General features: G+C 33.9%; 1 protein-coding gene across 1 annotated transcript in view; it reads left to right on the top strand.

Moving 5' to 3' along the window:
• The window catches only part of SP1173 (major facilitator superfamily domain-containing protein SP1173), a 66113-nt gene that overhangs the window by 2818 nt on the left and 36308 nt on the right, over positions 1-26987 (top strand). The window contains exons 2-4 of the mRNA XM_081752052.1: positions 9133-9476; positions 15687-16609; positions 22084-22250. Of these exons, the coding sequence (XP_081608178.1) occupies positions 9133-9476; positions 15687-16609; positions 22084-22250 (1434 nt within the window). The remainder of the gene's footprint in view (positions 1-9132; positions 9477-15686; positions 16610-22083; positions 22251-26987) is intronic.

Below are 26987 nucleotides of genomic sequence, written 5' to 3'. Positions count from 1 at the left end.
CGACTCGTGCCCATTCCTAGTAAAATGCATACTAGCGGAAGGCTTCATTCCTCAGGAATACTTTGGTACTAAATCATCTTTCTAGCTTAATTAGGGGCTGAGCTATTGATGTTTGTTGTAAAAATAATGTAATTTACGTCAAAAAACTGAAACTAAAAAAATTGGCTAACTTTGCCCCCTCCCTGCTCCCCCATATAAGCAAGAAATACAAATACACGATATTACCATGTAGTGGTCTACTTTATTGCTTCACGTACCAATTTTTATGAATCTATCCCCCAAGAGGGGGAATGGCTCCCAAAAAACCGTTTAAAAAGAAACAAAAGAACACGATATTTACCCTCCTCCCACCGCCACGTGGTACCTCCACATAGATAAAATGTACACCAGCGGAAAGCTGCATCCTTCAGGAATAAATTGGTTCCAAAACCATCTTCCAGCCTTAATTAGGGACTGAGCCATTGAGGTTTAAAGCCCTGATACAGCAGTTGCGTCAATGGGTGTTTAAAGATTAAGAATGCAGGCGACCAGTAGAACGTAACACAAAGAAACTACATATTCAGTGAACAGAAATCGGAAAAATCCCGATTTCTTTCTCCGGAATTGAACATTTGGACGGATCTAGATTAGGGAAGTTCCCGAAATTTGGTCTAACGGTTGAATATAGATGGCAAGCAATACCTGTGAGCGTGTAAAAATGAAATATATATATGCCTATTTAGATTATTGTTTTAAACAAAATAAACATTTTAAACGTTTTTTTTTTGGGTTTAAAACAAAGTACTTTGTTTTAAACGTTAAAAACGTTTTAAACAAAAAAAACATGCTTTAAACATAAAAAACGTTCTTTTTAAAAATAAAAAAAACGTGTTTTTTCAACCCTGTTACTTACCAGTATATTCTCCCATGGTGAAACTAAATATTCTCTAAACGTAACGGAACAACAAGCTAGTTCCGTCATCAGTGGTAACGTAACAAAGATAAAAATGGATGAGAAAATTATGGTATGGAAAATGGAGTATATACCACTAAATAAATGTAAATGCTAATGTCATTTTGCTTGCATCCACAGACATTGTTGATATGTACCCATCCATACCGTTGAAACTTACTATCAATAGTACACGATCTTGATTGTTACAAAATTGTGCATTTGCCCATAAAACTCATTTTCTATTACAACAGATTTAGGTCTGTTTAGCAACCAGTGTATTTCAATTTGAAAAAAACATTATATTTCCCAGTATGATGGTCTAGCCATGGGGAAATACACTATCTCTCTTACTGTCTAATATTGTTTTAAATCAGATAAAAACGTCTTTTAACATTAAAACAGAATACATATATAAGTATATTAGATACGATCGTTATGCTGATGATCTTATTACTTGCACGTGATGAAATGATTTTTTTTACAAATATTTGAACAGTTTACTAATCAACATCCGAGGCTGAAGTTCTCTCTCGAGCGTCAATCTGATAATTGTCTTCCTTTTTTAGATGTACTGATTACCCGATCACATAATAAGTTTATAACAAATATACCGAAAACCCACAAGGCCTTACTTACATACATTAACAGTCAGTCCATCCACCGCTGTATAAAGTATTCTACACTGTACGTACCTGTATTTAGAAGAATTTCTTTCATAGGGTATTACTAATTTGTGATCGTCCAAGTGATCTAAATGATGAAATACAGTTTTTGTATTAAATAGGACAAAGGAACAGTTATAAGTTGCGTACCTTACAAAAATAGTTTAATCAAATATATAGATTGATACACGTCCCTAAAATAGTTATTCCCAAAGAAGCAAAAACTTGGATAGGAATTCCTTACTTTCCACAATTCTAGACTGCGCGGGAGAAACAGCATAAGTCAAAAAATACAGGTTTTCAGGAGACGATTTTTTATTTTACAAAGCATAAGTACGTATGAATCGCTTATACTAACAGTACCAAAACGCGATTATTCAACTCACGTTTAGAATTGACTTGTACCAACTTAACCGGAGGTGGAGCATGACACAGAGATTTCCAATTTTGACATATCTCATATTGGCCACTTTCTGACTTAATATTGTTTCTCCCACGCAGTCTAGAATTATCGATAAAAATTCAAAGTATTCTTGCAAAGCATAACATACCTGCTTCCAGTATCCTCCAAAAAGTTTAGAAAAGCATTTCATCGGCTTTAAAAATTATTTTGTAGATCCACTAAATAGGTTCGGTATTCACTGGGCTCAGTGTGAATGTGACGCTTCATATATAGAACAAACCAAAAGTAATATTAACACTTGAATTAAAGAACACACTAGACAATCAAAAAAGTCAAAAGAAGAAGGTATGTCGGGATTGTCACTTCCATCTAAAACAATATACACACAATATAAAACAGGTTAATGTAATAGATTTAGGAAAAAAATGGAAATAAATATAAACATAAACCGACTTCAAATCTGGATTCTGGCAGTATTGATAAAATTTGGCTACCTACCGTTGATGTATATTTTGGATCTGGCAATAGTGACGTAGCATAGACACCGCACTTCTTTCAACTCAGCTCGTTCTTTCTTTCGTTTACTCAGCTCTACTCGTTGTTATTCGTGATCATTTCTCACGTTATATTTATTTGGTGGTATGTATTCCTTTCTCCTTTCATCCATTTTTATCCTTGTGACCTTACTACTGAAGATGGAACTAATTTGTCGTTCCGATACGTTTGGAGAATATTTAGCTTTCCCACAGATGGATATATTGGTAAGTAACCAATTTTTGGTTAATTTCAATCGTTCTCTCGTGCGCCTACATAATTTTAATCATAACGGCTTGTTTATAATTTATGTTTATTGCTTTCATTTCTTTGTGATGAGCTCAACTTGTTAAAAACATTATTATACGTATTGTAAAGAAGAAAATTAAGGATGACCCGACATAAAACTTTCACAACGAATACAAATTTATATATATATATATATATATAATATGCCATGCATACAAAATCCAAAAGTGCACATTTCATCAATTTTCAATAGGTGTACAGGATATTCTCTACAGGGTATAATTCTCAGATATGCTCTCAATAGAGTTTTCAGTTATAGCGTGTTTTCAAGGAGAGTCCAAAGTAAGCAGGAGGTAAGCCTTAACAATAATGTATATCCAGTGCTTCGGAGGGAAGTCGGAAATGTTAGAAATCGGCAGTTCCATGTTTTCTTGTGTTCAGAATAACGTGTGATGACATGTATTTCGTCACAGTATTTCACATTTTCTTCACTTATAAGCGTGAAAGAAAACATCGCACCATGCGTTTTCCCGAGTACGAAAGACCGTGCTGCTGACGATCCTTAACCCATTATCAGCCATTGTCCCTTTTTTGGGACGGTTTTTTTTTTTTTTTTTTTTTTTTTTTTTTTTTTTTTTTTTTACTATTTTTTGAAAGTGTTTGGAAAGATATTCTTCAAATATTTCATTTCCTTTCATTTGTTTACAGTCTCTTCTGCATGATACAGAAGTTACTTGCAAACTTTTAATAATTCGATGGCCAAGATATGGCGCCACGTTATGTCGAATTTGCATTTTTCAGCTGTGCAAACTTTTTTCCGTTTTAGCGTAATATTTGTACAGCATATTCAATAAAATAACGTTTGTTTTATGACAACATGCATCTCAAAGTAATATGATCGTCTGCTATGCAACATAAGTGCATTTAGTTAAATTTCTCATATATTTATTTCAGGCGTCCCAAAATTGGGACATTGGCTGGTTACGTTAGTTTTATTTTCTATGTGAGTTATAGTCCACTCTTATCCAATATTGGTAATTCTAAAGATATAATTAGATACTGGTGGTAAGTAACGAAGGTTGCATTTCGTAGAACACTATGACATTGTATAAGCCTGCCCTCACAGTGGGTGAAATTGTGAATTTATTAGAAAAGTAAGATAGAGATGAGATCGACCCCTGCCTTTTGACGAACAGCAATCAGATGGAGAAAGAAACAAAACGTAGTTTCATGGACCATAGATTTGATTTGATAAAGAAAATGAAATTCTCATTGTGAAACGGAATCATAACGGAGATGAACTAACAAATGCATAAAGATAAGTGCAATATAAGTGTACAAACTCCTTTAGGATAACAATAGTAATTTAGAATTACGTGTATGTAAAACAAATAAGTATGCAAATGTGTATTCATTTGGAACAATTTCATAAATTTTCCAATTTTAAGGACGTTTGTGAAATGCAAATATAAAATGCTTACGTATTCTGCCATTGTCCCAAAAATGGGACGGGTTGTATTTCCTGAACTATATCGGATATTTCTATTTTAACACTAATTTTGCGTCTTTATATCTCAAACAGTTATGAATAAACACATTTTATGACATTAACAACGATACAAGAGTTTTGGCGGGTAATGGGTTAACACTTCCGACATCGCCCCAAAGGATTCCGTGTTCATTGCTATCAAGACTTATCATTTGCCTACTTTGGACCAATCATAAAGTCAGAGCATATCTCAAAATTCGATTGATAGCATGTCTGGGAAGTTCACCCTGCAGGGAATACTCTGTACACCCTTGAACATTAATGAAATGTGCATTTTTGGACTGCGTATGCATGACTTCCTTTAAGCTCATAAGGACCACCATCCACAGTTTCCCGAATTCGAAATAGGGCCTCTTGAAATTTGGCTTTTTCGTGATTTTGGACAACCCTAGCTCTGAAACTATGCACTTGTGTCCATAGTCCCATATGATTTTTTCCTTATTTGGATGTGAGGAATCACCTCTTAGAGTTTGTTATTATAGTTCATTAACACCCGATATATATATATTGTATTGTATTGTATTGTATTTATTTTCATCCTTTTTCATACAAATTGTTCACAACGTGAAGGTATGAGTTGGATATATATATATATATATATAGATAGATAGATAGATAGATAGATAGATAGATAGATAGATAGATAGATAGATAGATAGATTGATTGATTGATTGTAAGGATCCCCACCTTCAGCGCAAGCACACATTCCCACAACACGTGCTACTATTTACAAACAATGCAAGCAGACAAGAACAGCAAATATAGCAAATGCAGCAAATGTATACAAGGAAGACACGAAACCAAGACGGCGGAACCCGAGGAGGAACGAGCCATCTGGAGACCATCTATAAAAGCGCAGCCTGAGAAGGAACCAGCTATCAGTTTGACTGCTGATCAAATGACCAAAACTCGCTCCTAAGGTCGCCTTGGACTAGGGAGTTTACTTTACCTAAACCCAAGGTCGCTATGGACTAGGGAATCCTAACTACAACCAAACCTCGCGAAGCTGCTTTGGGCTGAAGAGGTTTCAAGCAAGACTCATCTAAAACCCTGCAGATGTTCTGTAGGCTGTTTTGAGTAAAAGGCGCACCGTGCAAAACACCTTTCTCTTTTATCTTGGTCGCTTAGAAGGACAGACTTAATTAGATTGTTCTTTGTAAATTCAAAGATATTTGAATTCAAATTTTGTAATAAAATTGAAGGGGAAACACCCGAACCCTTATTGACTCTACCTTTAAAGACATTACAATATATATACACAGGGTGTTTGAAAACAGTACCGACAACGATTGGGAGGTGATTCCGTTCCAGAGATATTTTCAATGTAATTGATATCAGATAGATATCTGGCAGACATCACATAACATGCACGGTTTCAATTTCGCTAACAGATGTTTCCTATGTGTTACAACTATACTAATAAATTCGATCGATTACTAATACAAATTCATGACGTTGTTATTCTTCGTGAATAAACGATGGTAAAATTGTAAGTTCAACATTATTATAAGTATTATTATTATTATTATTATTTAGCAAATAACAATATAATCAAAAGATTAGAAGTTAATGCGATAATTTTGTGACAAACGTGCAAATGTACGTACCTTACTTGCTCCAAGCCTTTTGACTTCTTTCCTCTTCTTTTCTTCCCTCTTGCGCAAAATCACAATATCAAGTAATGACGAGAAAGCAGCAAAAAATCTTTTCCCACTTCGGCTCACAGTTGACAGATGGAGGAAAATTTATCTCGGCGTAGGGAAAAAGTGCTCAAAATTTGCAGAGGGGAAAGAAGCTGTATTTTCTTTAAAATATATTAAAGTGTATGGAAATTCTTGTTGAGTGTACTTTTACAATTGACAGAATAAAAAAAAAAAAAGTTGCAATTTCTCACAAAGAGGCACTGCTACCGTTATTGGGAAGTATAAAAAATACAGCATAAAACATGATTGGTGTTCCTTCACGTATAAACTATTGCCGGTGTCTGGGACTTACGATAAGAAACAAGTCAACACATGCAAAACCACAACATTCATTTATCTGAGTGGCAACGAATCAATAATAAAATTGTGTATTGCGATCTAAATTTTCTTTCTTTCTTTCTTTCTTTTTAAAGAAAGGGAGGTGGTGCTTTTTTGTTAACAAAAGAAAGAATTTCAGTACTATTTTTTTAAAACAAGGGGAAAGAGTATTATTATTATTGTTTAAAAAGAAACCTATTGATTACAAACTTCAAAGACTCGACTGCGTTAGTGTGAAGACTGCTTAATACCTGTTGGTTCTACTGTAGAAGTGTAGTGCTTTTTTTTTTTTTTTTTTTTTTGAGAGAGAGAGAGAGAGAGAGATCATATTTTTAAGAACAACGTTATTGAAACTTTACATACAATTGTAGAAGTAGTTATTGAAATAATAATAATAATAATAATAATAATAATAATAATAATAATAATAATAATAATAATAATAATAATAATAATAATAATAATAAATTTAGGCGTAGGGAATTCTGTAAAAAAGGTAATTTCTGATGCTAGAATAGGGAAATTTAGTGCGGATCATCTAGCAACACTGTCTTTGTTACTGTTCAAAACGTAACACTCAATCATTAACACAGACTTACCCTCACACCCTAGTAACAGGATATTGTTCTTTGTGAGTGAAAAACTTGTATCAGATTTTATCAGCACAAAGTTGTGCAGTGCAATAGACCGTCTGCTGCTTCTGTACATATATATTTTATTTCTGCTGAGCAAATGTAGAGTTAACTTTACATTGAGAAAAAAGTAGAACATAGAACAAGGACGAAGTCTACGTACGGTGTATTTTCTTGAATTAAACAGTAACAATTAAGTTTCATTTTAGCACAAATGTTTCACAAAGGCTAATGAACCAAACTATAAATTTATAAACAAGGCTAGAAAGCCAGGCACGCAATGGAACGTGTATTGTATATTAACAGATTTGTCGAATTTGCAGACTAGAGTCCACTGGCACTGCTACCATCGTAAACTAGATTTATCACAGGAGCCTCATTCTGTTCAGTGCTTCACATGGACATCTGGTACTGGTATTACCGTCAATTTAGGAATTTGGTATCATTTCTTCGTTCAGATGCCAACAACAAGTTTATAAGACACTGGTTCATACAGGTAGCGACACAAATATAAAAGATCTCAGTCTAAGTGGATGTGATTTCAAATTGAATTTCATGAGTTGCATGTGCAGTGATCTTAAATAGGGATATACCTTATTTTATATTTAGCTGTGACTTGTACAACCAACGAACTATCCCTTTCGCACACTGCTGCACATATTACCATAATAGTCTTCGAGCAAATAAAAAATGTTAAAACACACATATAAATCAATACAATTGTCTCGATTGATAGATGCTTTCACAATTGTTAAAAGGTGTAATTAAAAACAGCAAACATTGTTTCTGCTTTGAAAAGGACAAACATGGTTTCGCTTATAAATGCGCAAACACGGTTTCGGGTGGATTTCGCTTTCGAAAAGAGCTTTTGCGGTTTCGGTTTCGAAAAAAACTTTTGCGGTTTCGGTTTTGAAAACCGATTTTCTCAAAAATCGAAAACTGGAAATGTCATAGAGATTCGACAGCACTATTCCTGAAACCAAAATAATACAAAAAGTATAGACCAACCTAGTTACACAAATGCAAAAATGCTTCCTTTCGTAGTTATAGGCTTTCGAAAACATAAAATAATGAACTTTAAAGGTCCATAGCTCCAAAACTATGAGACCTACCGTAGTTGGGTCAAGACTTTACTTAGGAACTAGTATGTGCCCTATCTAAATATCCAAATTTCAAAATCGTACGGTACTTCCGCAACAACTTTTATAGAGGGAGTTTGGGTACGGGCATATAATTTGAAGTACTCACTAACTACCTCTGTAAAAATTGTTGCGGAAGTACCGCAGGATTCCGAAACTTGGATATTTAAATACGGCACATACTAGTTCCGAAGTGAAGTGACCCGACTACGGTAGTTCCCATAGTATTGGAGCTATGGACCTTTAAAGTTCCTTTTTTCATGTTTTCGGCAGTCTATAACTCTGAATGGAAGCATTTGTGCACCCAGGTTGGCGTAACTTTTTGTCTTATCTTGGTGTCAAGAATCACCTCCCAAACGTTGTGGGGTGTTTTAAAACACCCTGTATATATATATATGAAGGGTCTACAATTTATATATGATATAAAGGAATCACTGAAGAAATATGTTTTACAAAACTAAAATGATAGGCTGAAATATTGAAATGTACTATTAATCATTAGACAAACTTTACTTGTATATTTTCTATATTTGTATTGTCTGGGTGTTATCATTCAACTTTATGTATAATATTTGAATTTTTCGCTCAAAAACTTAAACGAAACATATTACGCAGTTTGATAGGTGTATCTTCTTGCTTGTGCCTGACATTTATGTACGTCTTATTTTATGAGTGAAGCAATGCATAGTAGGTAGATATCTTAAAAAAAGAAATCGAATCTTTCTGTCTTCATGAAAATAGAGTATATCTAGTTACTGGCCTGAAATATTGAGCAGAGAAAAAGCATTATTACATGTTGCGTATGTATAACATGGTAAAATATGAGTAATTATTATTAATCATAATTAACTTAATTAACTGAGATATACCTTGGTAATTCCGACGATAACGCTTTCCTTGTACTCGCGTTTTAACTACATGAACAGGATAAGCCCTAACGTGTGATGTTTATGTCATGAAATAATATGAAAAAATTAATTGTTACTTTGCATATATTATTATTTTCAGGTATAGGAAGCCTTTTCCCTTTTTTACCTATCCATATGAAGATTGCTGGTTTATCGGATACACAATACAGAATTGTTTCAATGGCAGCTCCTGCTGTCTCTCTTCTTGGACCTCTTGTAGCGGGACCTGCGGTTGATAGACTGGGTAAACATAAGGTATTTTTAGCTGGAAGCCTCATATTTGGAGCGATTTTCTACTCTCTTCTTCTCAACGTGCCTATAGTCAGTAGTATACCTAGCGAAGGATCAAAGGAACCTCTGGTACGTTTCAAATGTGACTCTGAAGGCGCTTTACTCATTCAACAAAAATGTATAAAGGATTGCTACACATGGTCGGAATCAGATGTAAGTATATTGCTATATAGGAACGTGAAATCTACTTAGTGCATAAGATTACGCTGGAATTATTGCCTATTCCTGTCATTTCTAAATATGAATAGCATTCAAAATAAACGTATATGTATTTTGCATGATTAACTAGGTTCAAACGTGCATTTATTAATATCATTGCACATTTGAGTTTATTTTGCACACAAAAATAATAAATAAATGAAAACATATTAGTAGTTTTAAATATACTGTAAGTTTCCTAAAGTGGAAATCGAGAAGAATGTATTTTAATCACTAATAATTCAATAAGTTCACAATTTGGAATTATTTTACACTGCCTAGAGAAGTATTTGTTTAAAATTTGAATTCTACGTGGCTCTAGTATCCTCCCTGTAAATGTAGAGTGAAATTTGCCGTTTTTCCTAAATCTACAAGAAACCAAGAAAATTAAAGCTATTGTTATTTTCCACTTCCTGTATGATAGTAATGTTCAGAGTAATAAATAAGATTCTTGAAACAGATAATCTAATGGAAAATCATCTTCAGTTGAAAAGACTATCATCGACGTTATGACAAAATACAAAAAACTCAAGCCTATAACCGTAGTCAAGGATATTTGGCTTCAGTGTTTTCCTTTCGAATTAATTTATTATAAATTATTCAGAAAGGTGAAAAAGGGCTCCAATGGCAAGAATATATCTGTTGCTGCTCAAATTTATCATAAAATGAAACGAATTATTATTTAATGTTCTAAGTGATTTTGTAATCACCTTAACTATAAACTGTATTTATTTTCAATTTAACAATTATTTAGTACAGTTGATGGTCAAGTCAATCTATCCAGAGAGATATAGCTTTAATTTTGTGACTTTAAGAATATCTTGAAACTCTAAAGTACTTGGAGAGTGGTTTGAGATATTGAACCAAACATTTTGGAAGATAGTGTGCCGAATAATCTTTGCCCGCAAAAGTTGATTTATGTCCTGTTTTAATAAACTGAATAATCCGTAAATAATGGAGAGAGACCCACTTCACCGATACTTTACGCAGTTCTGGAACAGCTGTTGGTAAAATATTCAATGCAACTTCTTATTCTTTACGGGGAGCGTGGTGGTTCAGTGGTAGAGCGTTCACCTCCGGTGCATGGGGTCCCTGGTTCGATCCAAGCTCGCGCCGTGTGGACTTCGTGGTGGACAAACACCGAGCTCGTGGGTTTTCTCGGAGTTCTCCCGTTTCCTCCCACTTTCTTCACTCCACCATTTCACTCATCTCTCACCACCACCGTCTCCTTTAGCATAACCGTGGGACGTAAAACTTAAAGATTTCATTTCATTTTTTTCCTTATTCTTTATATCGGAGATAATTTTCCAGCAACGTGCGAAGTACATCTAGGTGAAGTAGTGGACCTATTACGATACTAGTGTTGCATTCGTTGTGTTGTTTGGCAGCTGAGTGGTAGCCGCTTCAAATGCTTTCTCGCAGTTGAGTACTGTGTAATACGATAGAGCTGAGTCACCATAAGCCTCGTGTAATCCTTATAAAATTTGTAGTTTTCTTTTTTTTCCTACCTATATGTAACTTGAAACTGTGAATACTTATTGTCCTTGGCGCGTAAACATTTAGGCTGACCAGACCAAACATATACACACACACACACTACACGTAACTGCATCTGGTTCACTAACACGGAAATCACTACTTAAAACATCTACAGACCTCTCCAGAGTGCAAATCATTCGTCATTTGTTACAGAAACACTAGACGAGATTCTGATAGTATTGACAGTTCAAGAAAAATGACAATCGTAAATGATACTGATAAAATTCTTATATATGAAAATGAATGTATATTTCCTTATTCATTTGTAACATACAAAAATGAATGTTTGTTGGTTTATTTATTTGTATGCAGGTTTGTGCAATATACAAATTCATATAATTAAATCTGCATACTTCTAAGTAATTTTATCGAAGAGATCGAAGTCTGGCATGAACCTAGGCTTAGAATTTTTAGTGCGTATCCTAAGGAAAAAGGAGGGGTGGTCAATGGAAAAGATAGTCTTTAAAATATGCCAAAAGTAGAGTATATCTTGAGCTGCCCATGTTAAGAAGAAGGAAGATCTGTATGTAAACTTATTTTTAAAAGGAAATTGCCATATGAGCTATTCTCTCCATTGTCAGTAAATTTTCAAAATTAATTTGAAACTATGATGTTTATGTTTTTCTATTAAGAAATAGTGTAACTATATACTGAGATATTTAAAAACTTTTTGTAAAATATTTTTAGTAGGTTTTGACCACATAAACTTTATCTGTTCTACACCATGCTCAATGCCCCAATTTTCAAATAATTTTCAAACTAAATTCTAAATCTGTAATTATATGAACAATAGTAAAAATATGAAGGGGACCTTTGGCAAAAATTTGACAATTTTGTTTTAATTAATGTTTTATTCTGGTAGGCAAAATTAGCAGTATTTTCATGTCATGTTTTGCTGTCCCGTGCGTAACGGAAAACATGTATTTTTCGTCTTTCCTTTGTAATTGTAGAAGATAAAGTATTGAAACTTTTGCTCCAAAGTACAATTATTATTAGCCTAATAGCGGTACTTATTAAATTTGTTTATTATCCTCCTTATTTATTTCATGAGGTATAGAAATGTTGTCCCGTGCGTAACGTTACGCACGGGACATTTATAGATTTGTGCAAGAAAGTGAATATAATCAAGTTATTAAGATTTCAATAACTATTTATTGTTATTGAGGTTAAACAATGAACAATAAGCTTTTATATTAATTCAAAAAACATGAATTTGCTGACAAAAACTAAACCATACATAACTAAACATAACTACCAAACACGTAGTACGTTAAGTTACATAGAAACATTTACCACGAGGTTTAAAATCATATTATCATGATAAATCACACTTTTTTCTTTTCATGAAAGGTAGGTATCTAAGTTGGTTTGACAGTCTTGTATGGGGCAAATGGATTCGCTTCAAAACTCTCTAGTTCTTTACAAAAACGGGTATTGGTTCCGGAACTTTATAGTATATTCTTTCACCCTTTATCAGCAAATTAGGTGCTTGCAGTATATTTAAAACTTGATCAAATGAGACATAAGATCTGTTCTTTTCATCAAAACAAAACTTTGTACAACTGTTGTCCATGTATTTCAGGTTTGTTACTCTAATGTCCCCATCTTCTTCTACATCACTTTCAGACACACACACATACCGATATTTAATCCTATTTCTGGAAGAACCACAGTCAAATTTCACTAGGAGAAATACAACTGTTCTAATATTGTCCATTCTAAGCTCGACAGTGGAGGGTTGGAATATCATTATCAACATCGTCTTCAAAGTTGTATTCTGAATTAATGTCGCTCTCAGACTTGATGAGTATATCATTCTGTACAGTGGCACTCTTTTCATTTTACTTGAACCAATCTAACTTGAATTACCTCTTCTTCACATTTTAGAGTGTTTTCCTCTTCTAAATGGCCAACGACGAAAAGGAACGTGAGAGGAAAAGAGTTAATCTTTTAACTTGCCTATAACGCCGCATCCTCACTTTATTTAGTCTCACCTTGTTCCTATGTTTAAGTTTATATTTTCTAGCCCTTTCAGCGCCACTCATTGCTTTTGTTGATCGATTCAGTTCGTCACTTGCAATATTACTTGGAACAGTTTACTTGCCTATGAATCAATATTACTTATTTAAAAATCTGACACTAAAGCAAATCTTCACTGTGATGTAACAAACAGCCATAGCAAATAACCAAAAACCAACTGTTTCCCTTCAATTCACTTTCCCGCATTGCACCTGACAACGGCAGCGTTCAAATAACTCAACGTTTGGCATAGAGAACAGAGGATCGAGCAGCTCAACAGTTGTACAACATTGTATGGGTTGAACGCCACCAATCAGCACTCAGACAAATATCCCAAAGATATGGTAATAACACTAAGCGAGTTGCCTATCAAAGTTCGACTTTGATAGTTTGGAATTTAATTTAATTCATTTAAATTAAATTATGTATGCAATTTTTTTATGCTTGTTAATGTTCAAATGTTAATCTTAAAATATCAACCTCTTTAGTAAGGATATTGCATAATAACAGTATTAGAACAATCAAACAATTGCATGGTTACTTTTCTGTCCCGTACGTAACGGTGAGTCGAAAAAGAAAACATAATGTGAAGCTAATTAAATTCTATTTTTTAGTTTAAAAATATAATGCACAGTAAGGAGAATGAATGTAGGACATATGTGACGGCATATTAAATGAAAATGCTGCCATAAATCGCAGAGAATGTCCAATGAAATTGAGGTTGTCAAATGAGCTTTTTGTTTGAGTCCCGTGCGTAACGCTTAATTTTGGCTTATAACTCAAATTTGTAATTGTTTTGAGTGCTTCATTTTATTTAACTATGCACTAATAATTTCTTCCTTAATTTTGACATACTTTTTATTTGAAAATACATTTTTGTTTAAAATAGCAGAGTTTGTGTACAAATGTCCCGTGCGTAACGCTGAGAATCGCCCATATACATATGACTTACAATCTGGCGAAGAACCCATTAGGGAGGTGGGAATTGGGTTGCCAACTGACAGGTTTTTCACCGGCCTGGCCGGAAATAATGCTGTTATTTTGATTAAAGCCGGTGACCGATACAAACTTCTTACCAGCCCCTTTATGAGCGGTTTTTTTTTTTTTTTTTCAAATTTGTATCTAGTTTGAAGCAATTTCATCTAGTTCCAAATATACATTTAAAAAGTAACTTTCATTCTGTAAATCCAAAATTGTCACCTTTCACCATCTATCAACAATTAATATGTTTTGTTCATCTGTTTAGAATTTTAAAGAGATGACAGGGACTGTATTTGAAATTTACCTGTAAGGAATTTTATATATTTATTGAGAGTGAAAAAAGACTTCTTAAAACAATTTTCTGTAGTTGAAGTATAAGTTTGAAAAATAAATTTAATTTTCCAAATCCAAAATTGTTATGTAAAGATTAATATACTTACTTTTGTTATGGTAAATGCAATAAAATGATCAATGCCGATTTCAGTTTCTCATCTATAGCATAATGTATCTATTAAGCTTATTAGTTAATATACTAAGGATATGTAGAATACAGGTGCTGATGCCCTTTTTTTCACGATAGTACATTTCTTTCCCATGGATGGGTCTGAACAGAGATACTTCACAGTTAGACCTATATCATAGGGAATTTTAAAGGGGTGTCGGTTCTTTTACTTTCCAGAGTTGGCAACGTTAGGTGGGAAGGAAGTGACATGTAAAAATAATCTAGACGACCGATATTCGTGTAGAATCTATAGTTTTCAGAATCGCTGAAATGAATAGAAATATTCCTGATGCAGTCAAAGTCCAAGCTGGGTGAGAAAAGGTTAGAATAAAATGTAAAAATGACCGAGATTAGTGTCTAATCCATAGTTTTCGGGGTCGCTAAACTGATTGGTGATAATCCTGATAACAATTATTCCTAAGTTTAATCAAGAACGTGCATGTTAGCTGGCCCGAAAATTGGCTGGAGCAACGCTTTGTTGGTATTGATTCTACTCAATTATTTATTATTTGACAAGAGCAACGTCGTTACTTATTCTACTCAGTTCTTTATTTTCAAACATTATGCAGAAACATTGTTCTTCCCGTGCGAAGTCGGGTACTTCTGCTAGTTAATAAGACATCTTTAGAGTAAACCTCCAATTGCCATTAGGACATATAACATCTTGACCAAAGCAGTATATACATACAGTGATAATATAGTTCTTTCCTCCTCTAATTTGAGAGACTACTGTTAGATGGAATATTCTGATTTTTGAAATGGAATTGCTAATTTTGAAATCTAAAATAAAATTGTAGCTGCTAAACTTTTTAATTCCCTTCTAAGTATAATATAAAGAAGCTTTGCCTCTTAATGCCAGAATAGAAGATAAAGTATATTTTTAGTTTAACTTGTTAAATATTGTGCCTTAGTGAAACTGTTAATTGAATTGGAATCAAGAGAGTCTGGATGTGAACAGATTTGAATCTACTCACTCTTGCAGTATTAAACATACATAAATAACAACCCAAGCTTTCCTCATGCTTCTAATCTTGCTTACCTTACAATGTTACTGTTCTTACATGTAAATCTTTAATTACATATTGTGAAATGTGTCAGTAAATTTAATTTACTTTATATTTCAGATGGGCCTCCTTCAGTTGGGCAATTGCGGATATGACTGTGGAGATGAGGAAGAAATAGAAGGAAGCGGAGATGATACGACGGAAAATAATGATTTCGCTGTCGATAATAATTTCGGAGTGGTGGAAGGAAGTTTGGACGATCTGCTGCAAAACGGCTCTCTTACCGAAAATCCAACAACTATCCCATTCGATGACGAAGAGGCAGGCAGACCACCACACTTATGCTTTCGAGATGCCAAAGGAAAAGTAATTTGTCATGTCTATACAAATTACAGCGCAGCATTATCTATTAACACCAGCTTGCCTCATTTTGAAGATCGTGAACAGAAATGTTTCTATTCTATTAATCACTTTAAAATTCATGATAACTCCTATGAATCATTAACTTGTAGGACTCCAAAGCCGAACTGTATGATCCATTGTGATGTTATAGATCCCTACGTACCTGGAAATTTATTGGCTGCTAACAGTAAATGTGAAATTATTGAAGGAAACCCAGAAATTACATTCTGGAGTTACTTATTAGTGCGATGCATCGCTGATATCTTTCCCGTAGCAGCTGTGACTCTTGTAGATTCCATGATACTTATAATGACTCATGAATATAAAGGAGATTTTGGGCATGAACTTGTCTGGGGGACTCTCGGTTTCGCTACATTTGCTCCTGTCGTTGGATATCTTATAACAGAATTTCCACTAGAAAAACCCTGGCCACCTTGGCCAGTTCCTTTTATGGTATTTGTGGCTCTTGTGCTGATATCAACTGTGCTGGTGGCAGCTGTACCCTTACACCCTGAATGGCAGGCTCGTAGATTGCGCTCATATTTACCAAGATTAGTTCATAGCGGGGAGGCGGCAGCATTAATGTTTGTCCTTACGTTACTTGGCATGTTCTGGGGAGCTATGGACTCATATTTGCCTAGGTAAGTAAAGATAATTCTAACGTATTTCTGTTTAATGAAATCTGAATACACAATAACCTCAAGATTTCGGTTATTTTCGTTATTTAAGATACTCTTATAAACATATTTTGGAAGCATACAAGCTGAAATGTGTCAGATTCACAAATCATAAGTCGATCAACAGAGACAGATGGCCAACATATTTCGAAAGAGGTATAGTAACTTTATTGATTGAGATTAGAATGAGCAATATAATATCTAGTTGCATAACTACAGTTTATACATATCAAAGAAAAGTAAAAAGTAATTATGTAACATTACAACATTATAAATATTTACGTTACTACTTCGTCACAATATAATTATAATTCACAAAAATCTAAAACACATTTAAAAAAACAATAACTCAGTGCTTGTGTATTATAATTTAATTTCTCAAAAAGGTGACAAAAAGGAATCACATTAGTGTAAAAGAAATCACATGAGACTTTTATGTAGAAATCTGCCAAATTAAAAATTGTTTCTTGTTCTATAATTCCCTCTACCAAGGAGACATATTTGTGCGTATGTAACCAGAATGTCTTTCCTTGTATTTTACAAGTTTCACTTGATCGCAAGGGACATCATTATCTCGACTACTTACAGATGCTTAATTATTTTAGAGGCCAATATGCAATACTATACAATTAACACTGGAAACATCAGAAATTAAATACTTTAACGCGGCAAAATCGTTAAAACTCACTTTGGCGTCGATGCTGTCGCCGTTTGTCATACTGTAGTGGTTTGCTGTGCAGAAGATATGCCAATCATAAGTTGGTATCATATTACTATTTATTTCGTCGTAGGATTACTTTCTATTGCCTTCATCTTATACGGTGCAAACCAGCACATACACAGAATTAAAACAAACGAACAAGCTGAGTGGGCTTTGTAATATTACGAGAGCCTTACTTGTTTTAAGAAGGTTATTAGAAATTTTCCTATGTGAGAACTTCGCTTTAACGAGGGGAAACTTCAAAATTTTGTTCCTCGTGAGTAAACATTATCATTACTTCTTAGAAAGAAAAAGAAAAACCCTCAGCTCCTTTCCAAATCAAAAGCATTTTGGTAGTTCGGATGAAAGCAATAAGCTCTTTCTGTCTGTTATCAATAACAGCAGTATATAAGTTTCCAGGTAAATGGGTGGTTTCATTCATTGAGTTGAGTCGAGTTGATTTTGAGGTTAAAGTTCCTTTCAGCAGTAAGGCTATATGAGTGGGTACCTACTGGTTAACGTGAAATCCGAACCACATGTGCTCCCGCTGGGAATCGAACACGGGTCTCCCACGCCAAAGGCTCGTACGCTAACCGCTTAGCCACGAAGGAACTCTAGTTTCATTCGTGTTTCGCCAGCAGAGGATGTTATTTCAGAGGTATCCAAAGATGAGTTTGTAGTGCCACGAAAGCCACAATAATTTCTTTAGAACTCCGCTGACAGACACTGAAAACAGCTAGAAAATAAATTGTGCTGATCCGTCTCTAAAGTTCATTCTTTAATAGTTTTTCAGGGCCGGTTTAAAGTAACGGTGAACCCAGGATCCTCTGCTCATAAGAGGCCCGTTCTATTATTTCTGTTTAATAATAATAATAAAAAAAGAAATCTGTACTCGATATGAACTGATTAATATATTATATAATCATAAGCTTACTTGCAAAGTATTTTATGAAAATACCATGAGAAAAGAACTTACAAATACGTTAAAAAGTTTAATTTACCTTTGTCGATTGTCAATTTCGAAATCCCGTTACAAATATTCCGATTAGACAGCGATTTCTATTGACCTCGTTTTACTTAGTTGCTAAGTTGTTAGTTATTCATTTCTGTGGAATTAAGATTAACGTAATTTGATGTGCCAATTAAGAAAATTTTCAGTTATATGTTCCAGTACAATAATTTCAAATATTTTCTAAAATGAAAGAGAAAATTTTTTTCAATGATTGTTACTAACACCTAAGGTAATCGTTCATTTAGTAGAACGAAATTGAAAAGAAAAAACTGACACAATCGCTATTAAACCATCTCAATTGAGGAGTTTGATGCAATAAGGGCGTAAGTCTGAAATATGCATTTGGAGAAAAACGATGTTGAAAATTTAAGTTATGTTTTTTTTTTTTTTTTTTCTTACATAAATCAATGTAATATGCCGCATTTTATTCCGATATTGAGTTGAAATTTTGACAGGAGGCTAAACAAGCATGATAAAAGCCACTTACGCGTTCGATGCAAAAAGGGCGTAACCTCGCTTACGCCCTTATTACATTAAACTCCACAATTTAATAAGCATTGAACTTGAGATACTACAAAATATTAACTTTAATGATAGAATGCATGATCTTTCTACACTAAGTGTGGAAAAGTCACTTTATAATGTTAACTTTTCTGTGGGAAATCATGTAGGTTGGAAGGAGTATTTTTGTTTTGAATTACCTTGACATCCATTAATAGAATGACTTTGGACTTCAAAACCTATGAGTATATTATTGTTAGTATTATTATTGAATATAATGAAATATGAGAGGGGAATCATTCTTTTTTTCTCTGTCGGATGCTCAAGAAAGTGTTAATTCGGTCTCGTTTATCATTTCATTCTTGAGATACAATCAATCCCAAAAATAGACACCTGGAGACTTTACCGATATACACTGAAAATGGCCTGGTGAATTAAAGGTATTCATTCCAAATCTGAAGATTATTGACAATCTTGTTCTCAAAATGTATATAGATACAGAGGCGGATTTAGATTTGATGAGGCCCTAAGCTATTGAACGTAATGGTGCCCATTATATGTTCAACTTTCCTTTGTCAATGACAAATTGTCTGATGCTACATATTCATGAAGAACGTATGTGCAAAAATGAGCAAATTAGTGACATTTTTGGGAGCAGGCTAGCACAAGGGACCCCATTACTTACATCATAGGAGCCTACACAATACAAAATATTGTTGATGTGCGTAAGTTTTATAACTTATTTTTTTATCCTATAGTTTGGAAATGTACATACCCTTTTTTCTGTAAATTTTTGGGCCCCCCAAAAGAGTGGGGCCCTAAGCTATAGCTTGTTTAGCTTATACGTAAATCCGGCACTGTGTAGATGCAATACATACACTGCGATAAGCACACAGAGCAAATGTACAAAAAATGTACTAGGATAGGCCATTTGTAGACTGATCCTGACATTAGGAACGATAGAATAAATATTCACTGTTGACTTCTAATCTGAAGACTGCTTTTCGATAGTTGTTTTTGTTCTCTAGAAACAGTCAAACCCTTCCTAAAAGTTGTTTTTCTAAATAATTAGTTTTGATGAGGTAATTTTAATCACCTAAGGCCATGTATTTGATCCTTTTCTATAGATTTTTCTAGGTACCCGGTTAAGTTTTATAGTATCCTAATATGAAAAATAATTTTAAAAATTATTAGCTAATAGCGGTTGTACATTTGTTAACTTTACAGGATTGAATCTTTAATCTTAACATTTAGCATAACTATTATATCCCACTTCTTACTAAAAATACTTCATGGTAGATGGTCATTTAATGTTAGATGGTAGATGGTCACAAGTTAATTAATATTTTATTGAATTACGTTACAATAAACCCTAATTAGAGTTGAGTAATGCCGGTTACTGTAAGATCGAGCTGTGGCTAGTTCTTCTATAATTTGCTTAATTCTAAACTAACGTAGAGTTTTAATTGATTACTGTTTAATCAATGATTGGTGCTGTTTAAATGTTAATTCACGCTTCCAGATAGTCAGGAAAACTGAAATAGGAGAAGTAAGATAGATTCTTTCTTTTCACTCGAATCTTTCGTTATTGAAAGTTAGTAACTATAGTCATACTTTCCAAAAAATACACATACCAACGTTTCCAAAAAAATACACATACCAACTTCCTTGTCGTAAGACAAAAAAGGGGGGAACTTTTTGTCAGTGATAAAGATCTAGACCATTTGTATGCACTAGGTACGTCGTATGACAAGAAATTCGAATAGATAAAGAAGTGGTGGTTGACGTTTTGGTATGAAAACAAATGAGATTGCGGTAAGGTTCCAGAGAAAGCGTCGTATTGCAGTTGGAGAGCTTGCTTGGAATCTCGCGAATCAATTTGCATTTGGGGCTCGAAGAGATATACTAACCGTACAATTGCTAACATTTCGGCAGACAATGGATTTGGCCAGTGCGGTAGAGCCAGTAGCGTCATTTCAGATTTTGCCGGGGGAGGGGGAGATTATTCGCAAAAGATTTTCCCTTTTTTAGGTATATATACATTTTTTTAAAACCCATGTTGTCCCCCTGACCCTACCCAAATGACGCCCCTGCGTAAATCTGTCAGGAACTAGTTGGAATTCTAGATAGTTCTTTACCTTTAAAAGTAAAAGCTATGCTTCTCAAGATTTGTACCGAATAGAGACGGGAAAGCAATAGAGACAAATCTCATAATCACAGAGACCGTCAGGCTCGTTTCCCCAACTTTGTCTGTTTGCAAACAGGCACTACCCATTTGGAATAGCCAAGAGATGTAGAGAAGTTCACCCTGAAGAATAAGTGTTCAGCCTGGAGCAGGCGATGCTTCCGATATTCAGCAGAAAAGCATTTTGCGTAAGCGCGTAACATCAAATAAGATCAGAAAACATCAAACAGATAGAGAGTGACGGAGTTCAACCAGATAATGGGAGATGCAAAGAACGTCGTGGGGATCGAAGAAATCCAGGATATGTTTAAATTACTAAGATGAAAAAATAAAAAATAAAAAAAACAAATTTTTTTTCTTCCTATTAATAAACATTCTGAAAGAAATAAAATAATTGTTTGGGGACACTAATAGTGTTTAAATAACCTCCAACAGACAACTTTAAAAAAGTAAATACTATGTTAAAAATTCATTTGAGTAGTCATTTTCTATAACATTCAGCAAAATCGTTTCGTAGAAATTAGAACATGAAATAACACTGAAACGTTAGAGGAATCAGCCTCCTCAATGACATTATTGAGGGGCTCAAAGATCTGAACTCCCCAGGTTTTCCAGCGCCTATATCAGAGTCTAGAAATTTTGATTTTGTATGAAGATGTAAAAACTGGATTTGTTACTATTGATGGACATTAACAAATACGTATTTTAATATAAAATGCACAGTTGATTGATTGATACTAAGAGACATGTTTTAAGATGTTGAATTTCTAGAAAACAAAAATAAAATAAATCTCCTTATGATATGAGTTGCAATATAATGATTTGTAGTATATAGTTAGATGTTTCTCGCAGTTACGGGTTATGTATTCATCTATGGATGTGATGGTTTTCGTTATGCATGGTTCTTACTATGAAGTCAACTTATGACATTTCGAAATATGTAAGATGGAAAAACAAATTCTTGTGCAGGTAATTGTGAAATAATGTATTCATAACTTATCACAGACCCAATTTTATTATAAGGCTTTCATTTTTTTCAGGTACCTGTATGATATGGAAGCATCACCATTTTTAATTGGTCTTACGTTAACGGTAGGCGCATTGCCTGCAATACCATTTTTGTGGAATTCCGAAAGAGTCGTCGATTATTGCGGGCATGCAAACCTTCTCATCATAGCTTTCACTTTCTACATCGTTCGCTTTACAGGTAACTTAGTCATTCCATTGTCAAATTCTCTTTCAGCTCTATAACGAAACGTCGTTATAGCAATTCATGAAATCTTTACTCTATAGCAATTCATGAAATCTTTACTCTCAATAGACTGAGTAGCTCTATAGTATATACCAAACCTTAAATATATATTTTGCCATGAGTAAGTTATGATATTTATAAATTCAACGTAATTTCTGTGGAGATATTTAAATTAAAGATATAAATCGGCTTTCCATCTCAGAACTTGTCAGTTGGTCAAACTCATGCAGCTAAAAAAAAAAAATACTCGTTTATAGAGTGTAAAACTTGAAGTTCTCAGATAACTTAAACTAGAAGTACAAATCACTGAGCAAAGCAACGTTTATTAAAAATAATAAATTAATAAATATATAACAGTTTCGCCAACTAACTGAACATATTGGCTTCATCAGACATTGTAACCTGACTAATGTTTATGACGAAGCCAATACGTTCAGTTAGTTGGCGAAACTGTTACATATTTATTAATTTATTATCTTTAATAAATGTTGCTTTGCTCAGTGATTTATATTTCTAGTTTAAATTATTTTATAGTAGGTACAGTTCTTGATCGATTTTCACATATCATTGCACTTGATTAGCCTCTATTAATTGAACAATAAATGACTTTTCAATTATTTCACAACTCTCGTTAGAAAACACTGTGTGGTCTCGTTTAGGGAAAAAAAATATCTTTGAAAAGCCTTGTATGCTTATTCACAGATGGAGTCAAACAAATATGAAATTTCTTTGAGCACTGGAGATCTTTATTTCAAGCCAAAATATTAAACTTTCATACAGAGCGTTGCGACAATATATTTTGTAATTGACAGTTCTTTTAACAAGACTGTACATAACAAACACAATTGCATTTAACCGTTTTGGATACTTAGCATAAGAATGAGAATAACTGCATCCTCACTTCTTTCCTCTACAGAATGTGAATATTATTATTCCTTTTGCTAAACTTTATCTTCAGATATAATTTGACATTTAAATATTTCCTTGGAAAAAAACAATTTTAATACAATTGTGTACCTGCTGTTTCTACATAATATCATAGCATTGTTTTGATGCTGATTTTTTAATCTTTCTAATTTAGGCAAAGTCATATATTTGAAACATAATCTTATATATTTGAAACATATATATAAGACCAAGTCATATTACACATGCATTTTATTTGAGTCACATATCTTCGGTAATAATGAAGGTATTCGTATTATTTGAAAGCAGGAAGGTAGGGAATAAAATAGACTTTTTGAAGGTACAAAGTTAGTTACTTTCAAATATCTTTTATTCGGGAAAAATTCCAAATTTCTAAATTACAGATTTTACCTTCAAATTTTAATATCGAACCGTGATATCTGAGAAAGTGATAAATGTAAATGAGTCATATCATTATTTAATGTATATTATAGTATATCACGTATTTTTTAAAATTTGTGTTGCTTTTACTATCACCGATACAGTAAGAAGAATGCAAGTACTGAGAACTGCAAATAACAAAACATTCCTCACGGAACATAGAGCAAATGAATAAATACCATGTTATGATTTGGACTTTCTATTGAACATCCGCAGCAGTCTGATAACCCAAGGTGAATAATAACAATAAATAAAATGCATAAATCACGAAGAGAATACATAACATTAGGGACTTCCCTAACAGATCACGTGAGTAAACAACGTTACCATCCGAAAGAGGAACATTATTTAAAAGGTCTTCCAAATTTTAATCAAGGAAGAGATTAATCATGAGTTTCCATTGAGCACATCATTACAGCAAATTTTCCAAAATGTCTCAACTGCAATACACTTAGCACTGCATGTTAATATATTCATTATAGCTCGCCACAGAACAACACGAAGCTCCCATACGGTATTGAAGATCTCATGAATTTGTGTAATCAGTTCTTCTCAAGTACCACATCTACCCCGTAACCAATAACCTCAACACAACCCCACACACAAAAGTGTACAGTCTGCTGATTGATGGGTAGTGAACGCATCCAGCACAGCCAATCCACCGACTGGGGAAAGTTATGTTGAGATGTTGTAAGCATACTGACAGGGTGCCCCATCATTTTGGAAACTCACCCATATTCGTGTAGCTAGGGAAGCATCTTAACTGCAGTGGAAAATCATCTTGCAGAAAATACAGGTAGTTTTCGCCCATCATTCGTCCTGGTAACAACAGGGCAAATAATCAAATCACCAACTATCTCGTATTTCACGTACAGCAAAACGTTCCTGGAAATTTGCCGTTACAGTTGTATGTGGATTATAATGCATCCATTGATGTGCACTTTGGGAGTTGTTCATGCCTTGTCGGGTGAACAGTCGTTTACATTCGTCCGTAAATAGAATATATGACAGTAAAGGACTATTTTCCTGACCCACCGAGAAAATTCAACATGCAACTCACCTTTCCCTGCGTGGAGGGGTTGCAACTGTTCTTGATGAAAATTATGTAAACCTTCTTCGAGCAGTAACCTATGGCTCTAGGATCGTGTTACACGTTGATGTATAACAATTCTATGTATGCTGATTGTGGGGCTTCTTTGGACCATTTCTGAAATTCTATAATCCTCATCCAGTATGTGCCGTCGGGAACGTTTAGGAGACAACTGTGCACTTGGAAAGGTGTCACTATTACCTAATGGTCTATACACACGTGAAAATACGTGCCGATCAGGTGTTCGGCGATCATGGTACCGGTCCGGTCGTCTATATTCTTCCACTGCGCGCGTTGAACTACTATTGCAGAAGACATAGACAAATAGCATGCCTATATACTCAGCATTTGTGTACAACTGCGGCATTTCTAACACTCTGTACTCTCACATTCCGCTAAATTTACTTTGCATTATTACTTTACACACATACACCTTCTTTTCCTGCATATATATATATATATATATATATATATATATATATATATATATATATATATATATATATATATATATAATGTGTGTGTTGTGTCTATGTTCACGCATAACTTCGACATAGGTGCACCAGTTTTGATAATTCTTTTGTTTGAGAGATTATTCTTTCCTTTTAGTTCCGTGTAAACTTCATAAGGATCTGATGAGAATCTTCAGAGCTAGACCATGAAACTCCTGGCTGACAATGTTCATAATTAATTTTGTGTATGATTATACATTACTTTGACAAAGATACACCGATTTATTTATTTATTTATTTATTTATTTTTTTACTTGAAAGGATATTTTTTCCTTTGGTCTCATCCAAATTTCATAAGAATTTAACGATAGTCTTCAGAGCTAGAAGTGTCCATAACGTCTCGCAACCGTAACTTTGGAGCGTAAGAACTTTTGAATCATAAGTGTGAATGAAATGAAACTCCCATTCAGGGAAAGCTTTTCCTTATAGATATTTTTGGGATATAAACCGTGGGGTGGGTATTCGACATTCATCCTCACGAATGGCAGAAAAACACGAAGGTGAAGAAATTTTTTCACGAAATGTGAAAGTTCAGAAATTAAAGGTAGTTGTGACTTCTTTTGTGGACAAATGGGAATGCTAATGTATAGGCTGTAGAAATGTATCGTTCTGAAAGAACAACGAAACATTGACAGAAATTGTAGACATCCCACGAGCATGATAATAGCGTAATATGCCAACATTGACGGTAATATGCCAACAATGTCAACACATGTAATGGCTACCAACTACTCTACAGACTGTTACAAACAAACAAGAAACTTGCAAATTATTGAGGAAACGTAATAATCTATGTACGCCAGGCCCTGACTTCCTGAACTTCATAAGAATCTGACAATAAACTACAGAGCTAGAGTATGAAACTCTTCAACGACTGACAGTCTTAGTATCGCAATTAATCGACTTGGTTGTGTGCATGTTCACGCAACTTCAAAATAGATATGCAAATTTTGATATCTTTTTTAGTTTCAAAGAGTATATCTTCTCTCAGGGTCCATATAGATTTTATCAGGGTCTTTGGAATTAAATCACGAAACTCCTCAACAGATTGCAATGCTAATACCATGTGTATGTTTGCGTATAATTTTACAACGCGTAGACAGATTAACATTATATATATATATATATATATATATAGGCCCGTATCCAGGGGGTCTAGGGGGAGCCCTAAATTTTTGCTGGCCCCCCTAAAATTTTCACGGTATGCTTGCAAATGAACTATAATACGGTGATGAACTACCATATGGTTGGATCGCCCCCCCCCCTAACTTCTGCCTCCCCCCCTATATTTTTGGGCTGGCTACAGGCCTGTATATATACATATACGTATGTTTTTTCAGGCTGACCCATTTTATACGAAGTTAGTGCACCACTTTTAGTTTAGGTGTCAAACTGAACTTCTTGAGTAACAGAAAAGTGAAAGAATAAGTAAACTTAAAAGAAAAATAACCGATCTCAAACCCGCGCTACAAAGTAGAAAATAATAAAAGCGCTAAAAACAGAAAATAGTAATAATAAAGCAATTAAAAGCAAAAAATAATTCATTACTGTTATCTATAAAAAGATGTTGAAGTCTTTCGTATCCAAACAAATTAATACCTCATAAAATTATCATTTTATATTAGATAGTTTGTTAAATATGCACTTCAAGCATTCTTAAAGATAATAATAAATAATTATTTTCTGCTTTTTAGTGCTCATATTATTACCTACATTTTAGCACTCTTATTATTTCTTACTTTT

Source organism: Thermobia domestica, chromosome 3 (assembly GCF_964235325.1).
Source record: "Thermobia domestica chromosome 3, izTheDome1.hap1.1, whole genome shotgun sequence".
Lineage (NCBI taxonomy): Eukaryota > Metazoa > Arthropoda > Insecta > Zygentoma > Lepismatidae > Thermobia > Thermobia domestica.
Note: the sequence above shows the minus strand (reverse complement) of the source record. Positions and strands in the feature narration are given on the sequence as shown.